General features: G+C 40.5%; 1 protein-coding gene across 2 annotated transcripts; it reads right to left on the bottom strand.

Annotated features, from left to right (window-relative positions):
* Positions 1-1,260: 1,260 nt before the first annotated feature.
* LOC139468564 (multiple epidermal growth factor-like domains protein 10) lies at positions 1,261-19,606 on the bottom strand. Of its 2 annotated transcripts, none has more exons than XM_071250623.1 (8): positions 19,295-19,606; positions 18,613-18,681; positions 15,391-15,492; positions 12,348-12,593; positions 11,471-11,650; positions 10,771-10,911; positions 5,625-5,762; positions 1,261-3,892 (listed from the first exon to the last, which is right to left on the bottom strand). In XM_071250623.1, exons 2-8 carry the CDS (start codon positions 18,665-18,667, stop codon positions 3,792-3,794), a joined length of 963 nt encoding a protein of 320 aa, XP_071106724.1. In that variant the 5' UTR covers positions 18,668-18,681; positions 19,295-19,606; the 3' UTR covers positions 1,261-3,791. The 2 variants fall into 2 exon arrangements, with proteins under 2 accessions (XP_071106724.1, XP_071106725.1); XM_071250624.1 differs by lacking the exon at positions 19,295-19,606 and adding an exon at positions 19,076-19,147.
* Positions 19,607-21,277: the final 1,671 nt, after the last annotated feature.

Below are 21,277 nucleotides of genomic sequence, written 5' to 3'. Positions count from 1 at the left end.
TATCACTGCAGATGCCCTGGAGAGTTGATTATCACTGCAGATGCCATGGAGAGTTGATTATCACTGCAGATGCCCTGGTGAGTTGATTATCACTGCAGATGTCCTGGAGAGTTGATTATCACTGCAGATGCCCAGGAGAGTTGATTATCAGTGCAGATGCCCTGGTGAGTTGATTATCACTGTAGATGCCCAGGAGAGTTGATTATCACTGCAGATGCCCAGGAGAGTTGATTATCACTGCAGATGCCCAGGAGAGTTGATTATCACTGCAGATGCCCAGGAGAGTTGATTATCACTGCAGATGTCCTGGAGAGTTGATTATCACTGCAGATGCCCAGGAGAGTTGATTATCAGTGCAGATGCCCTGGTGAGTTGATTATCACTGTAGATGCCCAGGAGAGTTGATTATCACTGCAGATGCCCAGGAGAGTTGATTATCACTGCAGATGCCCTGGAGAGTTGATTATCACTGCAGATGCCCAGGAGAGTTGATTATCACTGTAGATGCCCAGGAGATGCCCAGGAGAGTTGATTATCACTGCAGATGTCCTGGAGAGTCGGTACGTGGTGCATGTTAACAGTACTTGATTACCAGCGCTCTCTTCGCCCCGATGTCACTAGTTGAATGTAGCATCGTGGCTGACGGCGGGGATCTCATCACAAATTAGTGAGGTATGTAGAGCGACAGAGATTACGATTGAAAAAATGTCTGTAGTTGCCATGATAACAGATAAATTATCTAACGTTACCAGTTCAACATTATTTAACGAAATAGCCATTTCATCTAAGTAATTAACTACAACAAATCCGGACCATAGGTCACCTGCAAATGTAAGCCGCCAAAGAGGCCCATTTAAAACTTACAATACCATTGTTTGCTGAACGACGCCACGATAGGATTTATGCTCTCGCACTGGTCATCAATGGCTGTACAAAGTTTGCCACTACGTTAAACTAAATTTATTAGTAATATTCAAAGTGATTGACACACTGGTTGATGTCATCAATCCACAAACACTCCCGTGGGATTCCGGATTATGCTGGTCGTAAGAGGCAACTAATCGATCTCGTGGTCAGTTGCGTGGATAGGTGCTCACAATATCAATCACTGGTTTGTCTGATCCAGGCTCAATTATTTACGGGCTAGAATGTTGCTAAGTATGGCGTTTAGAAACCAACAAACAAAAACAACCTACCAAGCACTAGAATGTAGGGCGTGAAAATACACGTGAGACTTATCAAGAAAGAAATAGAGTTTATTATCATATAAAGGCAACATAAGGCAACAGATTTTAAATATTACAGTTGATTGTGGTGACACTACGTACATGAGATCACGATATTGGTATATTAATTGCAAACACAAACACATTATTATATAAGTGTACATGCTGACCCAAAGTTCCGGTGCGTATACAAAATTGTGGTGTTTCCATCGATGACGTGGTATTTGTTATATTACCAGACTCTGCAGCAAGGAGCTCTTGAAACAGAAGATGTATTTACAATACAAGTGTACTGAACACGAACACACGTAGGAAAGTATAGTTGGCATCACATCACTTCAAGAATGAGTCTCGCCATACTAACAATGAACCATCGGCTGGAGAAAAGTATTTTCTGGATTACCGATCCCCGGATGCCCAAAAGGAAATAGGAAATGGCCAAAATATATTTACTTAAAACATCTACAAACATGAACTATTTAAATGGCATTGGAGAAGATGTTATTTTTGACTTCAATGTTTATATTTCGAAGAAACATTTGTTACAAAGGGTATTACACCAAGACAGGACGCCCGTGTTTTCTACTAGTCACCTGTCAAACAGAAGAAAAGGTTCACTACCCGCAACGAATGAGTGAGCGATATCAGAACGGAATGAGAGAAACCTCGTCCGGTACGCCAATCCCGCTCTCCGGCCGATTACTGCAGGGACGCTTGCACTTATACACACATTTATCCGGATATTTGGTAACCCGCACGATTTCACTTGAAACTTCTCCGTATGGATGAACGGGGGTCAGACAAAAGTGGGTATTCTGACACAGTCAGGGTCACGGGAGGCCCGCCGTCTAAGGCGATGCAGTTCGTTGTGCAACCCTCGGTCAATTCAGAAATCAATGATCGTTGGTCCGACTCCGATTATACTTCTAGGTATGTCTGCAAAACGTCAATAAACGTCGGAGATCTGCACCACTTCAGGCTTTCCTACCACATTGACCTGACACGCAGTGATAAAACTTGGAATATTGTTCAAAGCAGTAGTTAATATGTCTTTGATAGGTGAGTAAGTCCAGGTATGAGCTTGGAAGTTTGGGAAGGTGGTTCGTTAAAAGATCAAAGGCACCGCAAGCGTTCTCCTGCTTTAACTATAATAGTTCAGGGCAAAACTATACTTTATTACGCTACACCTAGGGCTTCACAAAACTTTATTTCTTAAGTACAGATGCAAGATTATATGCAAGTCAGGTGGCAATTGCGTCATGCTATTATCAAAGAGACCGGATCGGGCTGCGTATCGAGTGCCTCCAATCACTACGGGAGGGCGGTTGACGGACGTGGTGCCATTAACTCGGTTGGCCCTATGGCCAGCTGAGCTGAATATTGAAAAGATACTCGGTATACATAACAATCTCTTCTTAAAGGCAGCGGTGTCGGATGTAAAACTTGCACGTGAGGGACATGACATAATGATTCTTGGGCATTAGTTCTACGTTTATGTCCCCCGCTCCATGTTACAGCAGTGAATGTGATAAGTTAGCGTTGTTCGCACTGGCACGAGGCGTGTATTCGCAATGTAAACCCGAAGATTTTTTCAGAAACATAAAATGGATCCGTGTCTACCACTGTGGCATTTATTAAACAACATTTATAGCATTAAATGCAACGGTTCTGGCGTTATTGCCGCTCCAATACAATACAATACAATATAATACAAGGCTGTGTCTGGATATTCCTGTAATGTGCGTATTTATATTAAGCCAAATCCACATCCTAAACCATGCCCAAAGCGCTAAATTATTAACCCTGTCAATTGATTAATGTGCACTCGAATTTCATTGTCAACTCACTGGAGTATACAACCCAAGCTGCCTTATGAGGCGCTAGACCATATCTTCCTACCGGGTACCCCCTTACTGCTAGGTGAGCGGAGGCCAATTTCGAAAATTCATTTCAACGTCCCTTGCCTACGAGACACAACATGTAACATGTATTTCGGTGTGGGGCAGAACCGAAGCCCTACAAACTCTCAAAGGGTCAACCTTTGCCTTACACGGTCACCCACCCACCTCCTCTACGCAACCAAGATTGCTAAACTTCGCCTGATTTGTGGTCTGTGCATTGTATAAGGGACCGCATGCCACTACCACATGGGTTATATGTAACACTAGTATACGACATCAAGGCCTATATGTTTACAGGAAATATTAATGATGTTCATAACATAGTGTTTGTAAAAGCACAAACATCGCACCAATCGTGATAAAGTGGTCCATCCATCTTCCCGAGGCAAGTGAGTTAACTGACTGTAAAAGTCTCGGGAAGATGTGATCCGTTATGTTCAGGTGACATATAAGAAGATGTCGCATCAAGACAGGGTGTATTTCGATGTCGTGAAGTTTCCGTAGGATAAAAGGGGGTACCAGCACCTGGCCCGAAACGTTGCAGCCACAGAAACATGAATTTGAAATCCATGTCAACTTTGTATTCATTTACTGTGCTATTATTATAATGAAATTGTTGTCTGCCACATCAACACAGCTCCCCCAATCACAGACAAAATGTCGGTCAGTACAGCCATCGATTGGCTAAGACTGACATCAGGATGCCGGCCACCAAGGTCGTGGTCACGCCCTGCGTGACTGGCGACAGGGAAACGTCTTCATCAACTGAAACATATAACGAGAAAATACAAACAAGAATATCCGTAGCTCAACTGGATATTTGTGCTGAGGATAGAAAATGTCATTTTTGATGGTATAGTAAAGTATTTGATGTCATTATATCACAAAACACATGGATACAAACAAGCACCCAAGATACCACTAATTTGAATGTGAAGTTCACGTGGATGTGTCATCAGCAGTTCAAAATGTCCACAGACAGACACAATTGCCATCAGCATTTTCAGAGAATATAAGTCAACATTGACAATATTGCAAAATACCCAATTAACAAAACAAAAGCCAAATTAAATCATGTTAAGTACAAAAATGAACATAAATATTCTTTTCAATGTGAGGGCTTCGGTGGTCCCAACATGGAAAATATCATTCGAAACTCTGGAACAAATTCAGGTGTTATCATTATTGGTGCGGACACCGAACAAATGTTTGATGTTTCAGCTTCGATTGCGTAGCGGCTTTTGTGGAGAGTATGTTACGTTGCAATGAAATCTTGCATTTGGAGATAATTTAGCATCATGGTCAAAATGAAAAGATCAAATCATGGTCAAATTATAAAACATCGCAAACACAAAAATGTAAGATTGTCCCCACTACTGACAACACAAGTAATTATTTCATTCCATTTTAAAAAAGATGGCAGAGTAATTGCCATTAGTACGAGGTTTTTCACTATGGCTGCCGTGGCAACTTGAACAAATTGGGGTGTCATCAATGGTGGAAGCAAGCATGTGGAACTTCATGGGTGTAGTGTTCGGGAGAAGTTCGTGTTATGTTAATTAGTTGTTAGGTGTATAGTGTCGTTAACCGGAAGTCTTGGTGCCTGTGTTGTACCTCGTTTTCACTTAATGAAATGTGCATCTGGGAGTGTGTCGTCTGATGTCTTTTATCGTCGCATTGATGCCCTAGTCTAGACCTTCGTCCAGTATCGCGTCTTTTCCAAATAATGACTACATGGAACCAGAGATCTATCATATGGTCATGGAACATAAACATGGCAATGGGTCCTGTGTTTTCTGAGAAGATGTTTAGGGTGGACGACGGACGGCGGACAAAGTGCTGCTTGCAGGCCATGACGTAAGCTCAAACTCATAATTACGTATTCCAGAAAATCAAATTCGTTGCTTTGGTCTATGTATATATATATATATGCTATTTGTCATAAAGTCAAACCCCAAAGCTGTACAGTATCAACGTATAATTAGGGCTGGGCAAACATATCGGATTGGTTTGTTTGTTTGTTTGTTTGTTTGTTTGTTTGTTTAACGCCCCACTCAGCTATATTCTAGCTATATGACGGGGTTCTGAAAATACTCGAATCTGGACCAGACAACCCAGTGATTGATATCATGAGCATCGATCTACGCAATTGGGATACGATGACATGCATCAACGAGGTCAGCAAGCCTGACCACCCGATCCCGTAAGGCGCCTACAAGACAAGAATAGTCGCCATTGACGGCAAGCGTAGGTTGCTGAAGACCTATTCTAACTCCGATCTTCACGGGTATGTACTGGTATGCATTCAGCATGCTAACATACGCTAAAGATGCCCTTGTGTCCAAATAACCGCTGCATCTGATGAAAGTGTCATATCAACTGATGGGGCGGTGGGGTGCCCTAGTGTGTCACGACTTGTATATCATCGACATTCTGTTCAGGCAGCATGCATTCAACTCACTGACACGAGTTTGCGAAGGTCAGAAAAAGTACCTACCTACGTGACAGGTACGCCTGGTCCACCCCCGAGCACAGCCTAGGGTACAGTTCCCAGTCTGTTTGTGACAGGCAGCGCCATCGAGACAGGATCCACATTTAGACTTACAGAGCTGTCCATACCACCCGTCCTCGCATTCTGCAATGATTGGATATATACAACGAATGTCCTATTGTGAACACTTAAACCAGTATTCTGAGTTGATTTCTAAATGTTCATGTTTGAAAACGTAATTTCAGCTTGGGAAAGTACACACCTATACATTGTATGTGGTATGATTTTTAAACATATTCTTAAAATGTCTCTGTTCATAATCTTCTAAATAACGTCTTGAACTAGCATTTTTTTAATATCCACTTAGAATTGACGGAACTAGTTTTCCTCTTTTTGTCGGAAAAGATGTGAAACTATTTCTGCCCCAAATGTCTACACCATAAAGCAAAATAGGTTGTACCATTGCATCAAACATTCTAAAAAATGTTCTGTAAAAACTCTCCTTGACATACTTTAGATTCTTCAAGATACCAAGAAAGAACTTCTTAACTTGTGTAGAAGCTTTCCTAACATGTGCAACCCAATTCAAACGGTTTTTGATAGTAACCCCCGGTTAGGTGTTTGGCGGTGGGGTAGCCTTGTGGTTAAAAGCGTTCGCTCGTCACGCCGAATTAAACCTTCCCAGTTGTGTTGCAAATGAATATAATTCTATCATGTTTTCTTTCCCATTAAGCAGCAGAATCTCTGCACTTGTACACAACAGACGTAATTCAAAATCAGTACATGCATTGTCGTGTGGCTGGATATTCCAACACATCGATCACTTGATTATCTGGTTTGTTTACAGGTCGTCGTCTCATGGCAAGAGTGAGTGAGTGAGTATGGAGTTACGCCGCTTTTAGCAATATTCCAGCGATATCCAGCTTCACACATTGTACCCATGTTGGGCATCTCTCGTGGCAGGAATACTGCTGGGCGGAAAATACTGTTTATACAAATTGTGTGAGTGGCGGGTGCTACCTGTAGGGCAGGACATGCTTACCCTTTTCACGAACACCTGGTGTCATCACCGATTGTCAGAGTCCATTCATATAATTTTCACAATTATTGTACCCTTTACGCAGGAAAATGTAGAGCAATTATTCTCTTGCACAATTAATAATTATTACGTAAAACATTGATCCGCTTGATAAGACGAACGGCCAAATATGTTGTTGTTATTTTCAATAACGTAACATTTACACCACTTAACATGAACCTGAGTTACTTTTTCAGTTGGTATATTTTCGACTGGGTTGGACCAAACTACGAACCTTTTGTTGATAAAACCTGTTGAAAATCCTGAACAATCAACGAATCCCTATTCCCCCCGACCCCATTTGTTCACACCTACTTAACATTTTAAAGAAATAAAAATAATTGAACAGAACAGAACAAAATATTTCGCAGAGTCTGTCCATGAGGCCATTAAAACAGATGATTATATAATAAACACACATTGTGATTGAAGGAGCGCTTCAATTGCCAATTTCTAAGTTTAAACAAGATAGAAAGCTTGCTGGAATTAGGTGCTGAGTAAAGAAATTAACTTATGCATGGTAGGATATTCATAATAATACCAGGCAAGTATCTTGGCCTGAAGTAAGTAAAAACTGAACACATAAATAGTGCATGTTATTTAGCATCTTAGTCTTCTCCACATGCATGAACTGGAAGTCAAGTCATCATCACTGGAAATTTTCCATTTTCGTAATTAAAATTAATTTGAATATCTAAATTTTGTAAGAGCTTTTGAAATCTAGCGACTTAATTGAAGACACGTATTGTTCAGGTTGTAATATGGAGTTGTAGGTCGATATAATTTTTGTTCAGTCTGACCATTCTTGCATTGCCGTGTCAGACATCTTGATTCAACCAAACATTTCGAAATCCACAACAAATCAACGTATTTCTTGCAAACTCAATTTTTACAATCAAATTCATCATATTTACATAGCATGACATAACAGTCCCTCGGATATAGCCTAAAGGTATTCTAAATAGCTTAATTAAAGACTAAATTTCTCTAACAACACCATGTTCCGACACTTTTATTGATTCCAGTTTATATAATACAGCAGGATTTGAAAATCTGTATCCTGTTTTCAAAACATATATAGAATATTCATTTTTCTTGTCTTACCGCTGTAACTACATCCCGCACCATACAATAACATCGGTAAGATTTTACAAACAAAGATTTTATATAATATGTATCAACATCTACATCGGGTGCTTTTTGATTGGCTAATGTCTGCTGACTGTTAGTCATTTCTTTGGAATGTCAAAATTCCCGAAAGGCCGTTATGACGCGTCCTCAGATCTTTGCGATGCAGAAGCAAGCACTGACATCTTATTTTAATAAATTAGGGTGTTTTCAAAATATTATATTGAAAAGTAGTTCTGGGTATTGTTCTGGTATTAGATTATCCACACAGGATGTTTTGTTACTTTTCAGCTCTTTTATACTATCAATAATTTTCCTCCATGCTGTGGGGCGGTCGGGTAGCCTAGTGGTTAAAGCGTTCGCTCGTCACCCCGAAGACCCGGTTTCGATTCCCGACATGGGTACAATATCGAAGTCCATTTCTGGTGTCCCCCGCCGTGATATTGCTGGAATATTGCTAAAAGTGGCGTAAAACCATACACACTCACTCACTCCTCATTGCTGTTGAAGAATCCAGAATATCCGATCTTAATTCAATAAAATCACGCACTGTGTATTCATCCTGTGTGTCCTGTCTTTCTCTCGTGTCTAAATGGGTTTCCTACTTCGTGTAATAGTTAGATGGAAACCATTGTCACTTACACTTTTGAAGAATTCTGGTATCAGATAATTAAAACATGGCGCTTTGTTACTTCTTAAATCTTTTATAAAATAAATATTCCAGTTCGCTGGAGACGATTGTGCTAAAATAGTTGGACCACGCGTCTATTCCAAAGATATTTTTGCGACTTTGATTAAGATTATATTTTATAATACTGTGCTTAATTTTGCTTGTTTCAATATAATAAGTGGTTTCTTTTGCCGACAATCACTCACTCACTTTGAAATGTCTGAATGTCTTTCATGAATCTTTTTAAACATCGGCATCTGTCCGTTTTTGAGACATTTACACACATTATCGAACCATGCTTGAGAAAATGTTTTGTGCCAAAATACTTTAATATACACAGTACTTCCTATGGGCGTATGGTGCTTGGATGTCCAAATACATGAATGAGAAAGTTGATAAGCGGTACTCTCCACGGGCGTAGGTGTTTGAGTGTTAAAACATGGGAAAGTTGATATGCGGTACTCTCCACGGGCGTAGGTGCTTGGTTGTTAAAACATGAGAAAGCTGATACGCGGTACTCTCCACGGTCGTAGGTGTTTGGGTGTTAAAACATGGGAAAGTTGATACGCGGTACTCTCCACGGGTGTAGGTGTTTGGGTGTTAAAACATGAGAAAGCTGATACGCGGTACTCTCCACGGTCGTAGGTGTTCGGGTGTTAAAACATGGGAAAGTTGATACGCGGTACTCTCCACGGATGTAGGTGTTTGGGTGTTAAAACATGAGAAAGCTGATACGCGGTACTCTCCATGGGCGTAGGTGTTTGGGTGTTAAAACATGAGAAAGCTGATACGCGGTACTCTCCACGGGCGTAGGTGCTTGGGTGTTAAAACATGGGAAAGTTGATACGCGGTACTCTCCACGGGCGTTAATGCTTAGGTGTTAAAACATGGCAAAGTTGATATGCGGTACTCTCCACGGGCGTAGATGTTTGGGTGTTTAAACATGGGAAAGTTGATTCGCGGTACTCTCCACGGGCGGAGGTGCTTGGGTGTTAAAACATGAGAAAGCTGATACGCGGTACTTTCCACGGGCGGAGGTGCTTGGATGTTAAAACATGGGAAAGTTGACACGCGGTACTCTCCATGGGCGGAGGTGTTTGGGTGTTAAAACATGAGAAAGCTGATACGCGGTACTCTCCACGGGCGTAGGTGCTTGGGTGTTAAAACATGGGAAAGTTGATACGCAGTACTCTCCACGGGCGTAGGTGCTTGGATGTTAAAACATGGGAAAGTTAATAAGCTGTACGCTCCAGGGGCGTAGGTGCTTGGATGTTAAAACATGGGAAAGTTGATACGCGGTACTCTCCACGGGCGTAGGTGCTTGGATGTTAAAAAATGGGAAAGTTAATAAGCTGTACGCTCCAGGGGCGTAGGTGCTTGGATGTTAAAACATGGGAAAGTTGATACGCGGTACTCTCCATGAGCGTAGGTGCTTGGATGTTAACACATGGAAAAGTTGATACGCGGTCCTCTCCATGAGCGTAGGTGCTTGGATGTTAAAACATGGGAAAGTTGATACGCAGTACTCTCCATGAGCGTAGGTGTTTGGATGTTAAAACATGGGAAAGTTAATAAGCTGTACGCTCCAGGGGCGTAGGTGCTTGGATGTTAAAACATGGGAAAGTTGATTCGCGGTACTCTCCACGGGCGTAGGTGTATGGATGTTAAAACATGGGAAAGTTGATACGCGGTACTCTCCATGAGCGTAGGTGCTTGGATGGAAAAGTTGATACGCGGTCCTCTCCATGAGCGTAGGTGCTTGGATGTTAAAACATGGGAAAGTTGATACGCCGTACTCTCCATGAGCGTAGGTGCTTGGATGTTAAAACATGGGGAAGTTGACATGCGGTACTCTCCACGGGCGTAGGTGCTTGGATGTTAAAACATGGGAAAGTTGATACGCTGTACGCTCCACGGGTTAAATGTCCCAGGATGTCAAAGTAACGGTAAGTGAGTCCACACATAGGACTAAAGTCCTGGAAAGTCACAGCATGGTGAAGTACTGTCAACCATTTACCTACTAACCAAAGACCCGAAACCAAGTTCCAGGCAAACCCTGCGGACATAGCGTTAAGGAGGCACATTTACATATTATAGTAATTTAAGCGAAGCATATATTTCGGGAGTTTCGAATTTAATTTACTTTACTTTTTAATTTACTGACAGGCATTTATGACAACGCTGCTTCTTAATGTCGCATTTCCATATCAGAACGATTTCAAAAGCGCTAAAATAATATGGGTGTTACTTTAAAGAAGACCAGTTTCATGTCTCACCCTGATAACAGTCATGACCTATGAACCCTGGGGGGCACTCCCTCCGGCGACACTCGCCGCTCCCCTTGTCACAGATTTCTCTCTTGTCAAGACAGTTGCAGCGCTTGTCACAATCTTTCCCAAACCAAAAGTCGCTGCAAACTTCAAAGAACGAATATATCAATACATTTCTTGCCTTAGTCGTCCATAAGTATTGACATGGTAAACCTGTTTTATTCCTCGGAGTATTAAGTTTCATATCCTCTCAATCTATCTTTCTTCTGCACAACACACATGAAAATCTTACTTAAAGTAAAGTGAAAATGCAAGTAAAACGTTGTTATAGAACCACTAAACATTAACCCGTATTTCATAATGGACATTAAGCTGATATAACATAGTCATATGAGTTATGCCTATCCCTTAAAATTGTAAATAACCAAAAGAACAAGAATTCTTCTATAATTCCAGTGACAACGCTTCTTTCATTGCCCCTTTTCAACAGGCATTTGCAGATGCATTATGTAGTGCACGTATCGACCTTAACTTAGCACGGAAGACATTTGGAAGCCATTAAATCTGTCAAACATGTCACTCTGCGATTGCAACTTGTGCTATTCCAACTGTTATAAGTGTTGTGATGACTGCATCACATGTTATGGTAGTGAGAAAGGAACTGTAATCAAGGCTTCAGTTGAGCAGATGTAAAACGGAAACTCACCGAAAACCTGGACTTCACAGATGCTGAGGGAGTTGTCTGGGATTCTGATCATGACTTCCTCCCCAGTCAGAGACTCGTTACAGCTTACTTGTGCCTCTGAAGGGGGTCGGTCCCATCCGCTCCACCTCTTGCAACGCCTACCACCCACCAGAATCTCAACATTCGTCTTCCTGTAATTCACTTAACGAATAATCAAATAATTAGTCGCCACAATAACCAATAAATAATAAAGACGTTGTGTATTATTCTAGAAGATCGGGGTAGTTCCAAAGGTATAAAACGACGCAGTTGTCGGTGTGGGGTTACGTCCCTTGACCGTGTCTGGATCTCAGATTCGTCAGATGAGATATGGTTTGTTTGCACCATACCTGTGTTCGAGGAGTTCACTAAAGTTGCTGGGATTTCCTCATATTCGACCTACCCCCTGCGGCGTAGAACACAACTCACATTTGATGAAACTGTTGAAAACGCTATTCAGATTCATAGTCTAGTTGGCCGCCTCCGTGGTCTAGTGGTTGAGCGTCTGCCCGGAATGCTGAAGATTGGGCCGTCGATCCCCGGTCGCGTCATACCAAAAGACGTTAAAAGATGGTACTTGTTGTTTCCCTGCCTGTCGCGTGGTATTAAGGGGATTCTGTCCAAGTAGTTCCTTGACAAAATAATACACTGAATATCCCTGCTTTTAAGATGTAACTAACCCAAAATGTTTATATTTACATTTAAATTGTCAACGTCATAGGAAGGCGATATTTTACCAAGTCTGAGAATCTTTGATATTTTTCGATAGGTTTTCCACAAAACCCATTTGTCATCACGAGTCCATAAAATCGATTATCTAAACATGGATCGCAAATTTATTGAAGATTTGCTAACTTACCGTTTTCTGGGAAATATATCGTCATATAACGAATCTCATTGATGCCGTTTTTCTTCAGCTGGACTCTCCACCATGTGTTATTGTGCAACCCCGTCTTGGCGCAGTATGGTCTCTTGAAGAGGTCAACGTTTGTGTTGCCGTCGATGGCCTTGACAGCGCTGAACATCACCCTCCTCCCCTGAGTAAGTTGGCTCTTCTCGGTGCGGGTGCTATGCTGTGAAGCCTTGCCTTGCCAGGCCACGTTTCCTGGCATAAATGTAAGCATATGTGATAAAAAAATACAAAGTAGCCATTACCGCATTCGATAAGTTGTCTCACTCAAGTCTCATCTTATCCTTTTATTGTCATTACCGACATTTTTCCATCTATAGCAAAAGTTATTTTCACTTTCAAACGTATATATATTTATGGGGATTTGGACCAAGGAAAATGTTATAGAAACCAACTCGAAGAAATGCAGCCAAACAAATGTCGCTGGTACTGCATGGTTGCTTTGTAAACATAACGAATATTCGGTCGGAAGTGCTGCAAATGTTTCAGAGGTTCATATGCGAGGACAGTCCGACGACATCTTCGCTTGTACGGCATCCGAGCGAGGCGTCCAGCCAGAGGGCCTATCCTGACGGCACAACATCAACGTCTCCAGTGGCGCAGGGGCGGTCGGGTAGCCTAGTGGTTAAAGCGTTCGCTCGTCACACCGAAGACCCGGGTTCGATTCCCGACATGGGTACAATATGTGAAGCCCATTTCTGGTGTCCCCCGCCGTGATATTGCTGGAATATTGCTAAAAGCGGCGTAAAACCATACTCACTCACTCACTCCAGTGGCGGAGGTAACGACAGCCCGTCAGTAGAGAAACGTCCTCTCCACTGATAAGTTCCGTTTCCTACATGACCGATCGGATGGCAGGAGACGTGTCTACAGGCTTCGAGGTGGACGTTACGTCACGCCACGTGTTCTTGAAGGCGATTGCTTTGGAGGAGGTGGCGTTATAGGCTGGGATGGAATACCGGTTACGGGAAGGCCTCAGATGATTGATTCATAGGAATGTGAGTGCATCAAGATAAGGGGTGAGAATTCCAAACGGACGTTTTACAGTTTTGGCAACAGGACGACCTTAGTTGACATGTTGCTAGGGTTGTATCTGACTCGGACCAACGTTCACGTATTACCCTGGCCTGCAGCATCCCCTGATCTGTGTAACATGGTTACAATGTCTGGGATGAAATGGAACAATGTATGCGACGTCTCACAAATCACTCAACACCATGGCTAGAACTCCGGCGTATCTTTCCTCATATACTGAAGGTCATTCCCAAGGCCTTTCCTCATCGTTTAGCGGCCTCAGTGTGGCGAAGTCGTCAAGCCTGCACTTACTTACTTCACTCGCTACTGACATCTTGCCTCTGAAGCCCTTCCTTTGTTTTTAGCAAGATCACTCCTTATATCGACTGTCACGTGTGACCCTCAGATAGTGTACTTCCCATGTGATATAATTGCACTCATGGTGGTACAATCGTTTGACCGATTCTCTGTTTTTTGTATGTCATAATAACTTTTGACTGTCTGCTTGGAAGATATTTTACAAAAAAATGAGTTTTTATGAATATGATTTAGACCACATACTGAATCAACCACTCTGGCTGAATCATTTATTTAAATCATCTTATATTATTAAAAAAATGGTTTAATCAAGGTGTCCAGAGTGTTAGAGACCTTTGCGACAACAACGGTTTTCTTAGTTTTGAAAATTTCAAACAAAAATATAATATCCAGGGAACTTTTCTAGACTTTCAAAAATTACTGAACAATATTCCAAAGAGTTGGAGATTTCAAATCAGAGACAAAACCCTTGATGTTAATGTAGTTCAGCTGAACAATATATGTAAACACTTTTTTAATAACGTTAAATATCAAGGACTTTTTGTGATGAACTAATTAGGAATGATACAGTACCGAAATCATAAGAACCCTGGAATACGTTTTTTCCTCAAGGTTTGGATTGGAAAGATATACTTCTATGTTATAGAAAATGCACGCGCGATTGTAAACTTTTAGATTTTCAATATCGATTTATAAACAGAATAATTTACACTAAGAAAGAGTTACTCAATATGAAACTTGTCGATGAAGATATTTGTATTTTCTGTAAAACTGCTTCTGAAGATATGTCTCATGTATATTTCGATTGCCAAGCTGTTCAACAATTCTGGCTTAAAGTTTAAAGCTTCCTCAATAACAACCTGCAAACAAATGTTATCCTTTCGAAACTTAATATCTTTTTTGGTATTTCCACTCAAAACCATGTAACAAATCATATTATTATACTAGCAAAAAGATGCATCTACATATCAAACATAAAACAACAAGATTTATCTTTCGAGCAATTTCTTTCACTACTAAAAGCCACAATTTGTTTGGAAAGTTTTATCGCTAAAAAAATAATCAATTTAACCAATATGCTCAGAAATCGCAAAACTTACATCTCATAATCTAACGAAGCAGTTGAAACATACTACCTGTTAATAAGTAATCATCTATTTCTTGTAAACAAATATTTATAATCTCCCTCTCAGTTTGAGAAGACGACATATCCTACACAACCTGCCTGTCCTCACCTATGAAAACTATAACTTGTGTTAATACTGTCATATATATACATGTTGTAACACTTGTAACAATATACATAAAATGGAATAATAAAAAAAGAGATGGTAAAAAGTAAAAAACAAAAATTTAAAAAAATTAAAAATTTGACTGTCAGTATATATACAACTTCACATGTACAAACTCTGGAGACAGGAAAAAGCGAAGTCAAATAATGACAAAGAAAGATATCAACTTCAATGCCAAATCGAATAAATTTGGGATAATGAGATTACATTGTACTGTAGCAGTAACATACATCCGTCCTGCGGTAAGGCCGTGACACGATGTCCCATTTTGTGAGGCAATACAAATACAGTGGTGGTATAACAGTGTATAAATAAGTGAGCACACAGACGTAGTGCGGATACAGAGACTGATCGATAAGTGAACTTGCTTTTCTGGCAGTAGCGTCCATACCACCCTTGCTGGCACAGCCCGTCTCGGCATTGTCCATCTGGATTCACGTCACAGTTAAATTTGCAATTACACCTCCCTTCTGCAATAAATAAAGTCAACCGTTAGCAATGTCACTGTTCTGTTCACATGTCACATAATAATTGTATAAAGACGCTATATAATACGGATATAAACATTTAAACATGATATATAGCACAGTAATGCCAAATTAAACATGACAATATTGTTATGTAGACATTGCTGCTAAGTCAGATTGTACATGCGCCATATGATACCGTTGTATAAGCACGTCATGGGACACAGTGACTGACATATAAACATGGTATATAATACCGTTACCACAACATGGTCAACCGTTATGTTGACATGGTATATAACGGTATAGCCACGGGACATTACTTAAGTAATAGCTGGTATAGTGTGAATTCTGGAGATCCTGTTTGTCTTATCAAAACGTGCATGTCCTGTTTGAAAATGGACGTGTGTGCACACCTCGAGGTGTTCATGTGTATATCAAATGAGGCTAAAACGTTACATTCACTTCTCGTACATGGGAAGGGGCGATGGGAAAAGTGTTTCCGAACTAATTGATAACAATGCTAGTCACACCACCGGCATAATCTCCACAGCGGGCACGGTGGCTCAGTCGCCAATACCTACATAGAGGACATGGAGTCTACTTGCTGTGGGCAGGATTTCACGCCCCAACGCGATTATAGTAGCTTCACTGACAAGTGGGAACATTCGTTTTATACAAAATGCACGATATAATAGCAGTAATGCGAAGATGATTTCCCCTTGTTGTTTGTTTGTTTCATGTTGTTTAACGCCGCACTCAGCAATATTCCAACAAAATGACGACAGTCTGTAAATATCGAATTCCTTGAAACGTTTTCAGGAAGAAGAGCATCGGTCACGTCTTTCTTCTCCAAATGTGGTCTTTGAGTATGCAACATCTAGAAAAACATAACTCAACACATACTAGTTTTGTTTGTTTGTTTGTTGTTTATCGACGCACTCAGCAATATTCCAGCTGTATGACGGCGGTCTGTAAATAATCGAGTCTGGACCAGACAATCCAGTGATTGACATCATGAGCATCGATCTACGCAATTGGGATACGATGACATGCATCAACCAGGTCAGCGAGCCTCTTACGACAAGCATGGGTTGCTGAAGACCTATTCTAACCCTTGTAGTAATACGGATATGTCCCAGCCTTGCTGTAAAAAGGATTTGATATCCCCTTGCATAATTTATTAATATTCCCTTGCAGCATTATGGCTAGACATCCGCTTAGAGTAATACGGATTTGATATATATCGGTCACACTCCTGCAATAGCCATAACGTATCCTGTAATAATACGTATGTGATAACCTCCTGTAGCCACACGGATGTGATGTATATGAAAAACGTGGCCAGTCGAACGATAGATCTAGTAAGTAAGCAAATAGATAACCAGGAAGGGAATCTCTTTTCACAGGTGCACGCGGGCAGCTGTTCACAGATCAGTGCCTGGTGTAAGTGTTACCAATAGCTATTACAGATTCCAGATTGATATTATCGATTTTGAAGGACTCAGAAACCACTCTGCACGTACACAACTCTGAATGACAGCAAAGTTGAACCAAATAAACTATTGCAGATAACTGGTCACGTTTATATCTACTCTGTGACGAGTTACCGTCAGGTAAATCCTGCTCAGGACAAGCACATATCCCACAAACACCCAGGAAGCACACCATCCCATACAGTAGCATCCAAGCTTGATGTGACTCAGCCTCACACTCCTGAGCCCAATTTTGACTTGAGTGGTTGTTTCAGGTGAACGATTGACATGCCTTTGCGTGAGTTTGTGACGGGTGAGGAATACCTGGTGTCATCACTATGTGATAGCGATTCATAAACACAAACTCCTCGTATCGTATCTTTTAGCATAGATTTCTTATGACGATGGAAAGGGGTTTGTCGTTTATATTTACACACTGTCCGCCAGGTCACCGAGCCTGATGACCGAACATAAGTAACTATGCACCTATTCTGACTAGAGGGAAATCAAAATTTACTCCAACTAAAGTTAGAATGATTTGGCATGTCTAGATTGTCTCAATATAAGCTTTGTTCTTGGATTTATTAAGATTTTACTTTTCATTTTGAAAATACCTATGTTTGAATAAGATAACTTTATGTCTGGGACTAAATGTAAGGGTATGTGTTTATAAGAGTGTGTACATAGAATATAATATACATGTATGTTGGTGTGTCATGATAATCTCGGTTCGGAGCCAACTCAACTCAATAAAGCACCAACCGGATCCCACGGATTGGCTGATCAAAGAATAAAACATTCAAATTTATATGACACAATATGACACAATGATACACCATGTGTTACACAAATTGCATGAATGACACAATGATACACCGTGTGTTAAACAAACTGTATGAATGATACACCATGTGTTAAACAAACTGTATGAATAACACAATGATACACCATGTGTTATACAAATTGCACGAATGACGCAATGATACACCGTGTGTTAAACTGTATGAATGACACAATGATACACCGTGTGTTAAACAAACTGTATGAATGACACAATGATACACCATGTGTTACACTAACTGTATGAATGACACAATGATACACCATGTGTTACACTAACTGTATGAATGACACAATGATACACCATGTGTTAAACAAACTGTATGAATGATACACCATGTGTTACACTAACTGTATAAATGACACAATGATACACCATGTGTTACACTAACTGTATGAATGGCATGTGTATACCCTACAGGTCTAGAGGTAGACTCACTGTATGAATGACATGTGTATACCCTACAGGTCTAGAGGTAGACTCACTGTAGGAATGACATGTGTATACCCTACAGGTCTAGAGGTAGACTCACTGTATGAATGACATGTGTATACCCTACAGGTCTAGAGGTAGACTCACTGTAGGAATGACATGTGTATACCCTACAGGTCTAGAGGTAGACTTACTGTATGAATGACATGTGTATACCCTACAGGTCTAGAGGTAGACTCACTGTATGAATGACATGTGTATACCCTACAGGTCTAGAGGTAGACTTACTGTATGAATGACATGTGTATACCCTACAGGTCTACAGGTCTACAGGTGTACAGGTCTACAGGTCTACAGGTCTACAGGTAGACTTACCAATCTCAGCCAGGAATCCGCAGCCAAGCAGAAGAACGAAGCACCAGATTTCCATCTTGTTACTAAAAACTGTAAATAGTGCCTAGAGAGAATGATCTAGCCGATATAATTGTGTTATATGAACCATATACAAATAGAAAAAGACTGTTTCATATCTATTATTCTTAATGCCATTACTTTGTGATATTTATTTTGGCGTATGTCCTAAAGTCTTTAGTCCAGATATTCCCAATAGTTTCGTCTCAGTGTTTGTACATCATTTATTTCATTTATTTTTGATGAATTTCTGACATCGGAAATAAAACATATGCAACGCGTAATGAATAATGATGCTCTGGTTACGTTATATTTGCATAATGATCTCACAGCTGAATATTGTTATCGAGTAAAAGTAATAAGCTAATACCATGATAATACATTTCTCGAACAGAACGTTATTTTTAAACGTTTTTGAAAACAATACCTCATCAGTAACACGGTAACCCCAGATGTATCCTAGGAACGCTGTCTGTGGAGAACACCAGGGGATTAGAAATGTCAGCCTGCTGAGGTATGCACCTGATGAAATGCACATGCCCAGCCGTGATGAGATCAATGCTATATTAGATCGTTGTTGTTAGAACGTTATTATGACCTCTTTACGATCACTACGCACAGATTGCTAAAAGTGTCTTATTGTTACCTTTAACGGATCACACCTTGAAGGCGTTGTTTTCACGACTCGCTGGGCAGCAGTTTCAAGTGCAAGCGGATGCTTCTTCAGAATGGATATAAATAGTCATTAGGAATCCATTTTGGAATAACTTATCACGTGATTGTCACATGACCATGCACTGTCCCACCACCGTCTGAATTCCTGGTCTTGGAACGGTCAGAGCAGAATGTACACTATAGCTTGAGATCCATTTCCTACAGTGCTGGTCGGACTGAATGGAAAATTACTGTCAAATCGCCAGCTTGCTCCATATATACCTCGTTATTGATGCGTTTCTCGGATCCCGGATGCAAGTTGGTTCTCAGGGGACGCAGAGGAACAGTCAATGAATTAGGAGTGTTTGGAGCGCCCTACTTGTGTTGTTTCCGCTAATATGAAAATATGTTTGCCATATTTCATTGAGATATGATTCCCATGTGAACGAGGGGAAGCTACATGGAATTACGTGCATTGATACGTCAGTTAGACTTGGATACAAGAGAGTGATATTGAACAGACTAGGAGGACTTAGTTTCATCTCTCACACACACACACACAAACACACACACACAAACACACGCACAAACACATACACACACAAAAACACACGCACAAACACACACGAACACGCAGCACGCACATACGCACACAAACACAAACATACACACACAAACAAACACACACACACTTTTGCAAAACGTGCGGAGGGGTATGTATTATTTATTTATGTCCAGCTGTTTCACAACTTGATCACAACTGACTCTGACTTCTGTTAAGTATGTGCAAAAGTTTAGGATCGGATTGTTCATGTCACATAGCTCTTTGTGTTTTAACCAATATAGCAGTATCCCTTAACGCCAAAACATATGAACATGTCTGTGGGACACGCCTCCCTGTGAGAAAATAGTAAACTGGTCCAATAAATGCGATACCTCTTTCAAAAATAATTCCTTACTTAAGAACAAGAGGGCGATAGTGCTTCCACACAGAATAACTATAGCAAGAGAAATCTTCCAAAACAGTATTGTTTTATGTAACAGTGTTCATTTTGGTACAGTATTGAAATATACAATAAAATTGTTTCCTTCAAATTACAACGAAGGGACAAAACTGTTGTCAAATTTGATCATGTTTATCACACATTCCCACAACAGCTTGTAATACGTAATCTGTGACCGGGTATAAACAAGATGCTTCAGTGAAGACTGGGATAGATGTGAATGTGCAACCGTGTGACCCCTACCTTGTTGGAAATGTGAATTTCTGCCGCATCACAAATTTATTCGTTTTCAAAAACAATATGTCAAGATATCCATCAATGCTGTATATCATAAGATGTTTTATTTATTTATTTTAAATTTAAGTCAAACCATGTTTAAAAAATACAACCATGTAAGGTATTCTTCGAGTGCTGACTATGCCGATACAGGTCATTTTTTAGTATATTAACGCTAACTTGCATTGAGATATTTTCAAGTGAAAATCAAGCATATGATAAAACCAACTGAGGGGTATAGTTTCTTTTGCTCCTCAGTTTATGTCACCCGGACTACCGGTATTACGCGTGTACCTTGAACTGAAGATCTATATGTACGCCATGTTATAGTGACCAGTACACCCAAGATATTTCAATGTCGCATGTGTTGAATTTTACTGAAGGATTTTCAACCACTATATGAACGCCATATTGTGTTGATTTTTACTGAAGGCGTTTGAAACATCTATATGGACGCCATATTGTAGAGACTTGAATTGTAGAAATTTATAACCTATTGTAGTGGTATGTACTGAAGGATTTAAGGACGTCATTTTGAAAGTCATATTGATAGTGACTTCTACTTAAGACTTTAAAGCATCTACATGAACGCCATATCGAAGTGACTTGCATAGCGATCTCTGGTTGAAACGTCAATTCCATAAAAGTACAGACCGTGTTGATATCATTAGTGCGAAGGATAAGCTGCCCTGTAC

Source organism: Haliotis cracherodii, unplaced genomic scaffold (assembly GCF_022045235.1).
Source record: "Haliotis cracherodii isolate W230 unplaced genomic scaffold, xgHalCrac1.p SCAF_2, whole genome shotgun sequence".
NCBI lineage: Eukaryota > Metazoa > Mollusca > Gastropoda > Lepetellida > Haliotidae > Haliotis > Haliotis cracherodii.
Note: the sequence above shows the minus strand (reverse complement) of the source record. Positions and strands in the feature narration are given on the sequence as shown.

Bases quoted from the DNA above. Each gene is read 5' to 3' on its own strand.
- LOC139468564 (XM_071250623.1), bottom strand. From the start codon at position 18,667: ATGGAAATCTGGTGCTTCGTTCTTCTGCTTGGCTGCGGATTCCTGGCT. The intron at 15,493-18,612 runs GTAAGTCTACCT...TATTTATTGCAG, and splicing joins CGGATTCCTGGCTGAGATTG to AAGGGAGGTGTAATTGCAAA. The intron at 12,594-15,390 runs GCAAGTTCACTT...CATTTATGCCAG, and splicing joins TGGACGCTACTGCCAGAAAA to GAAACGTGGCCTGGCAAGGC.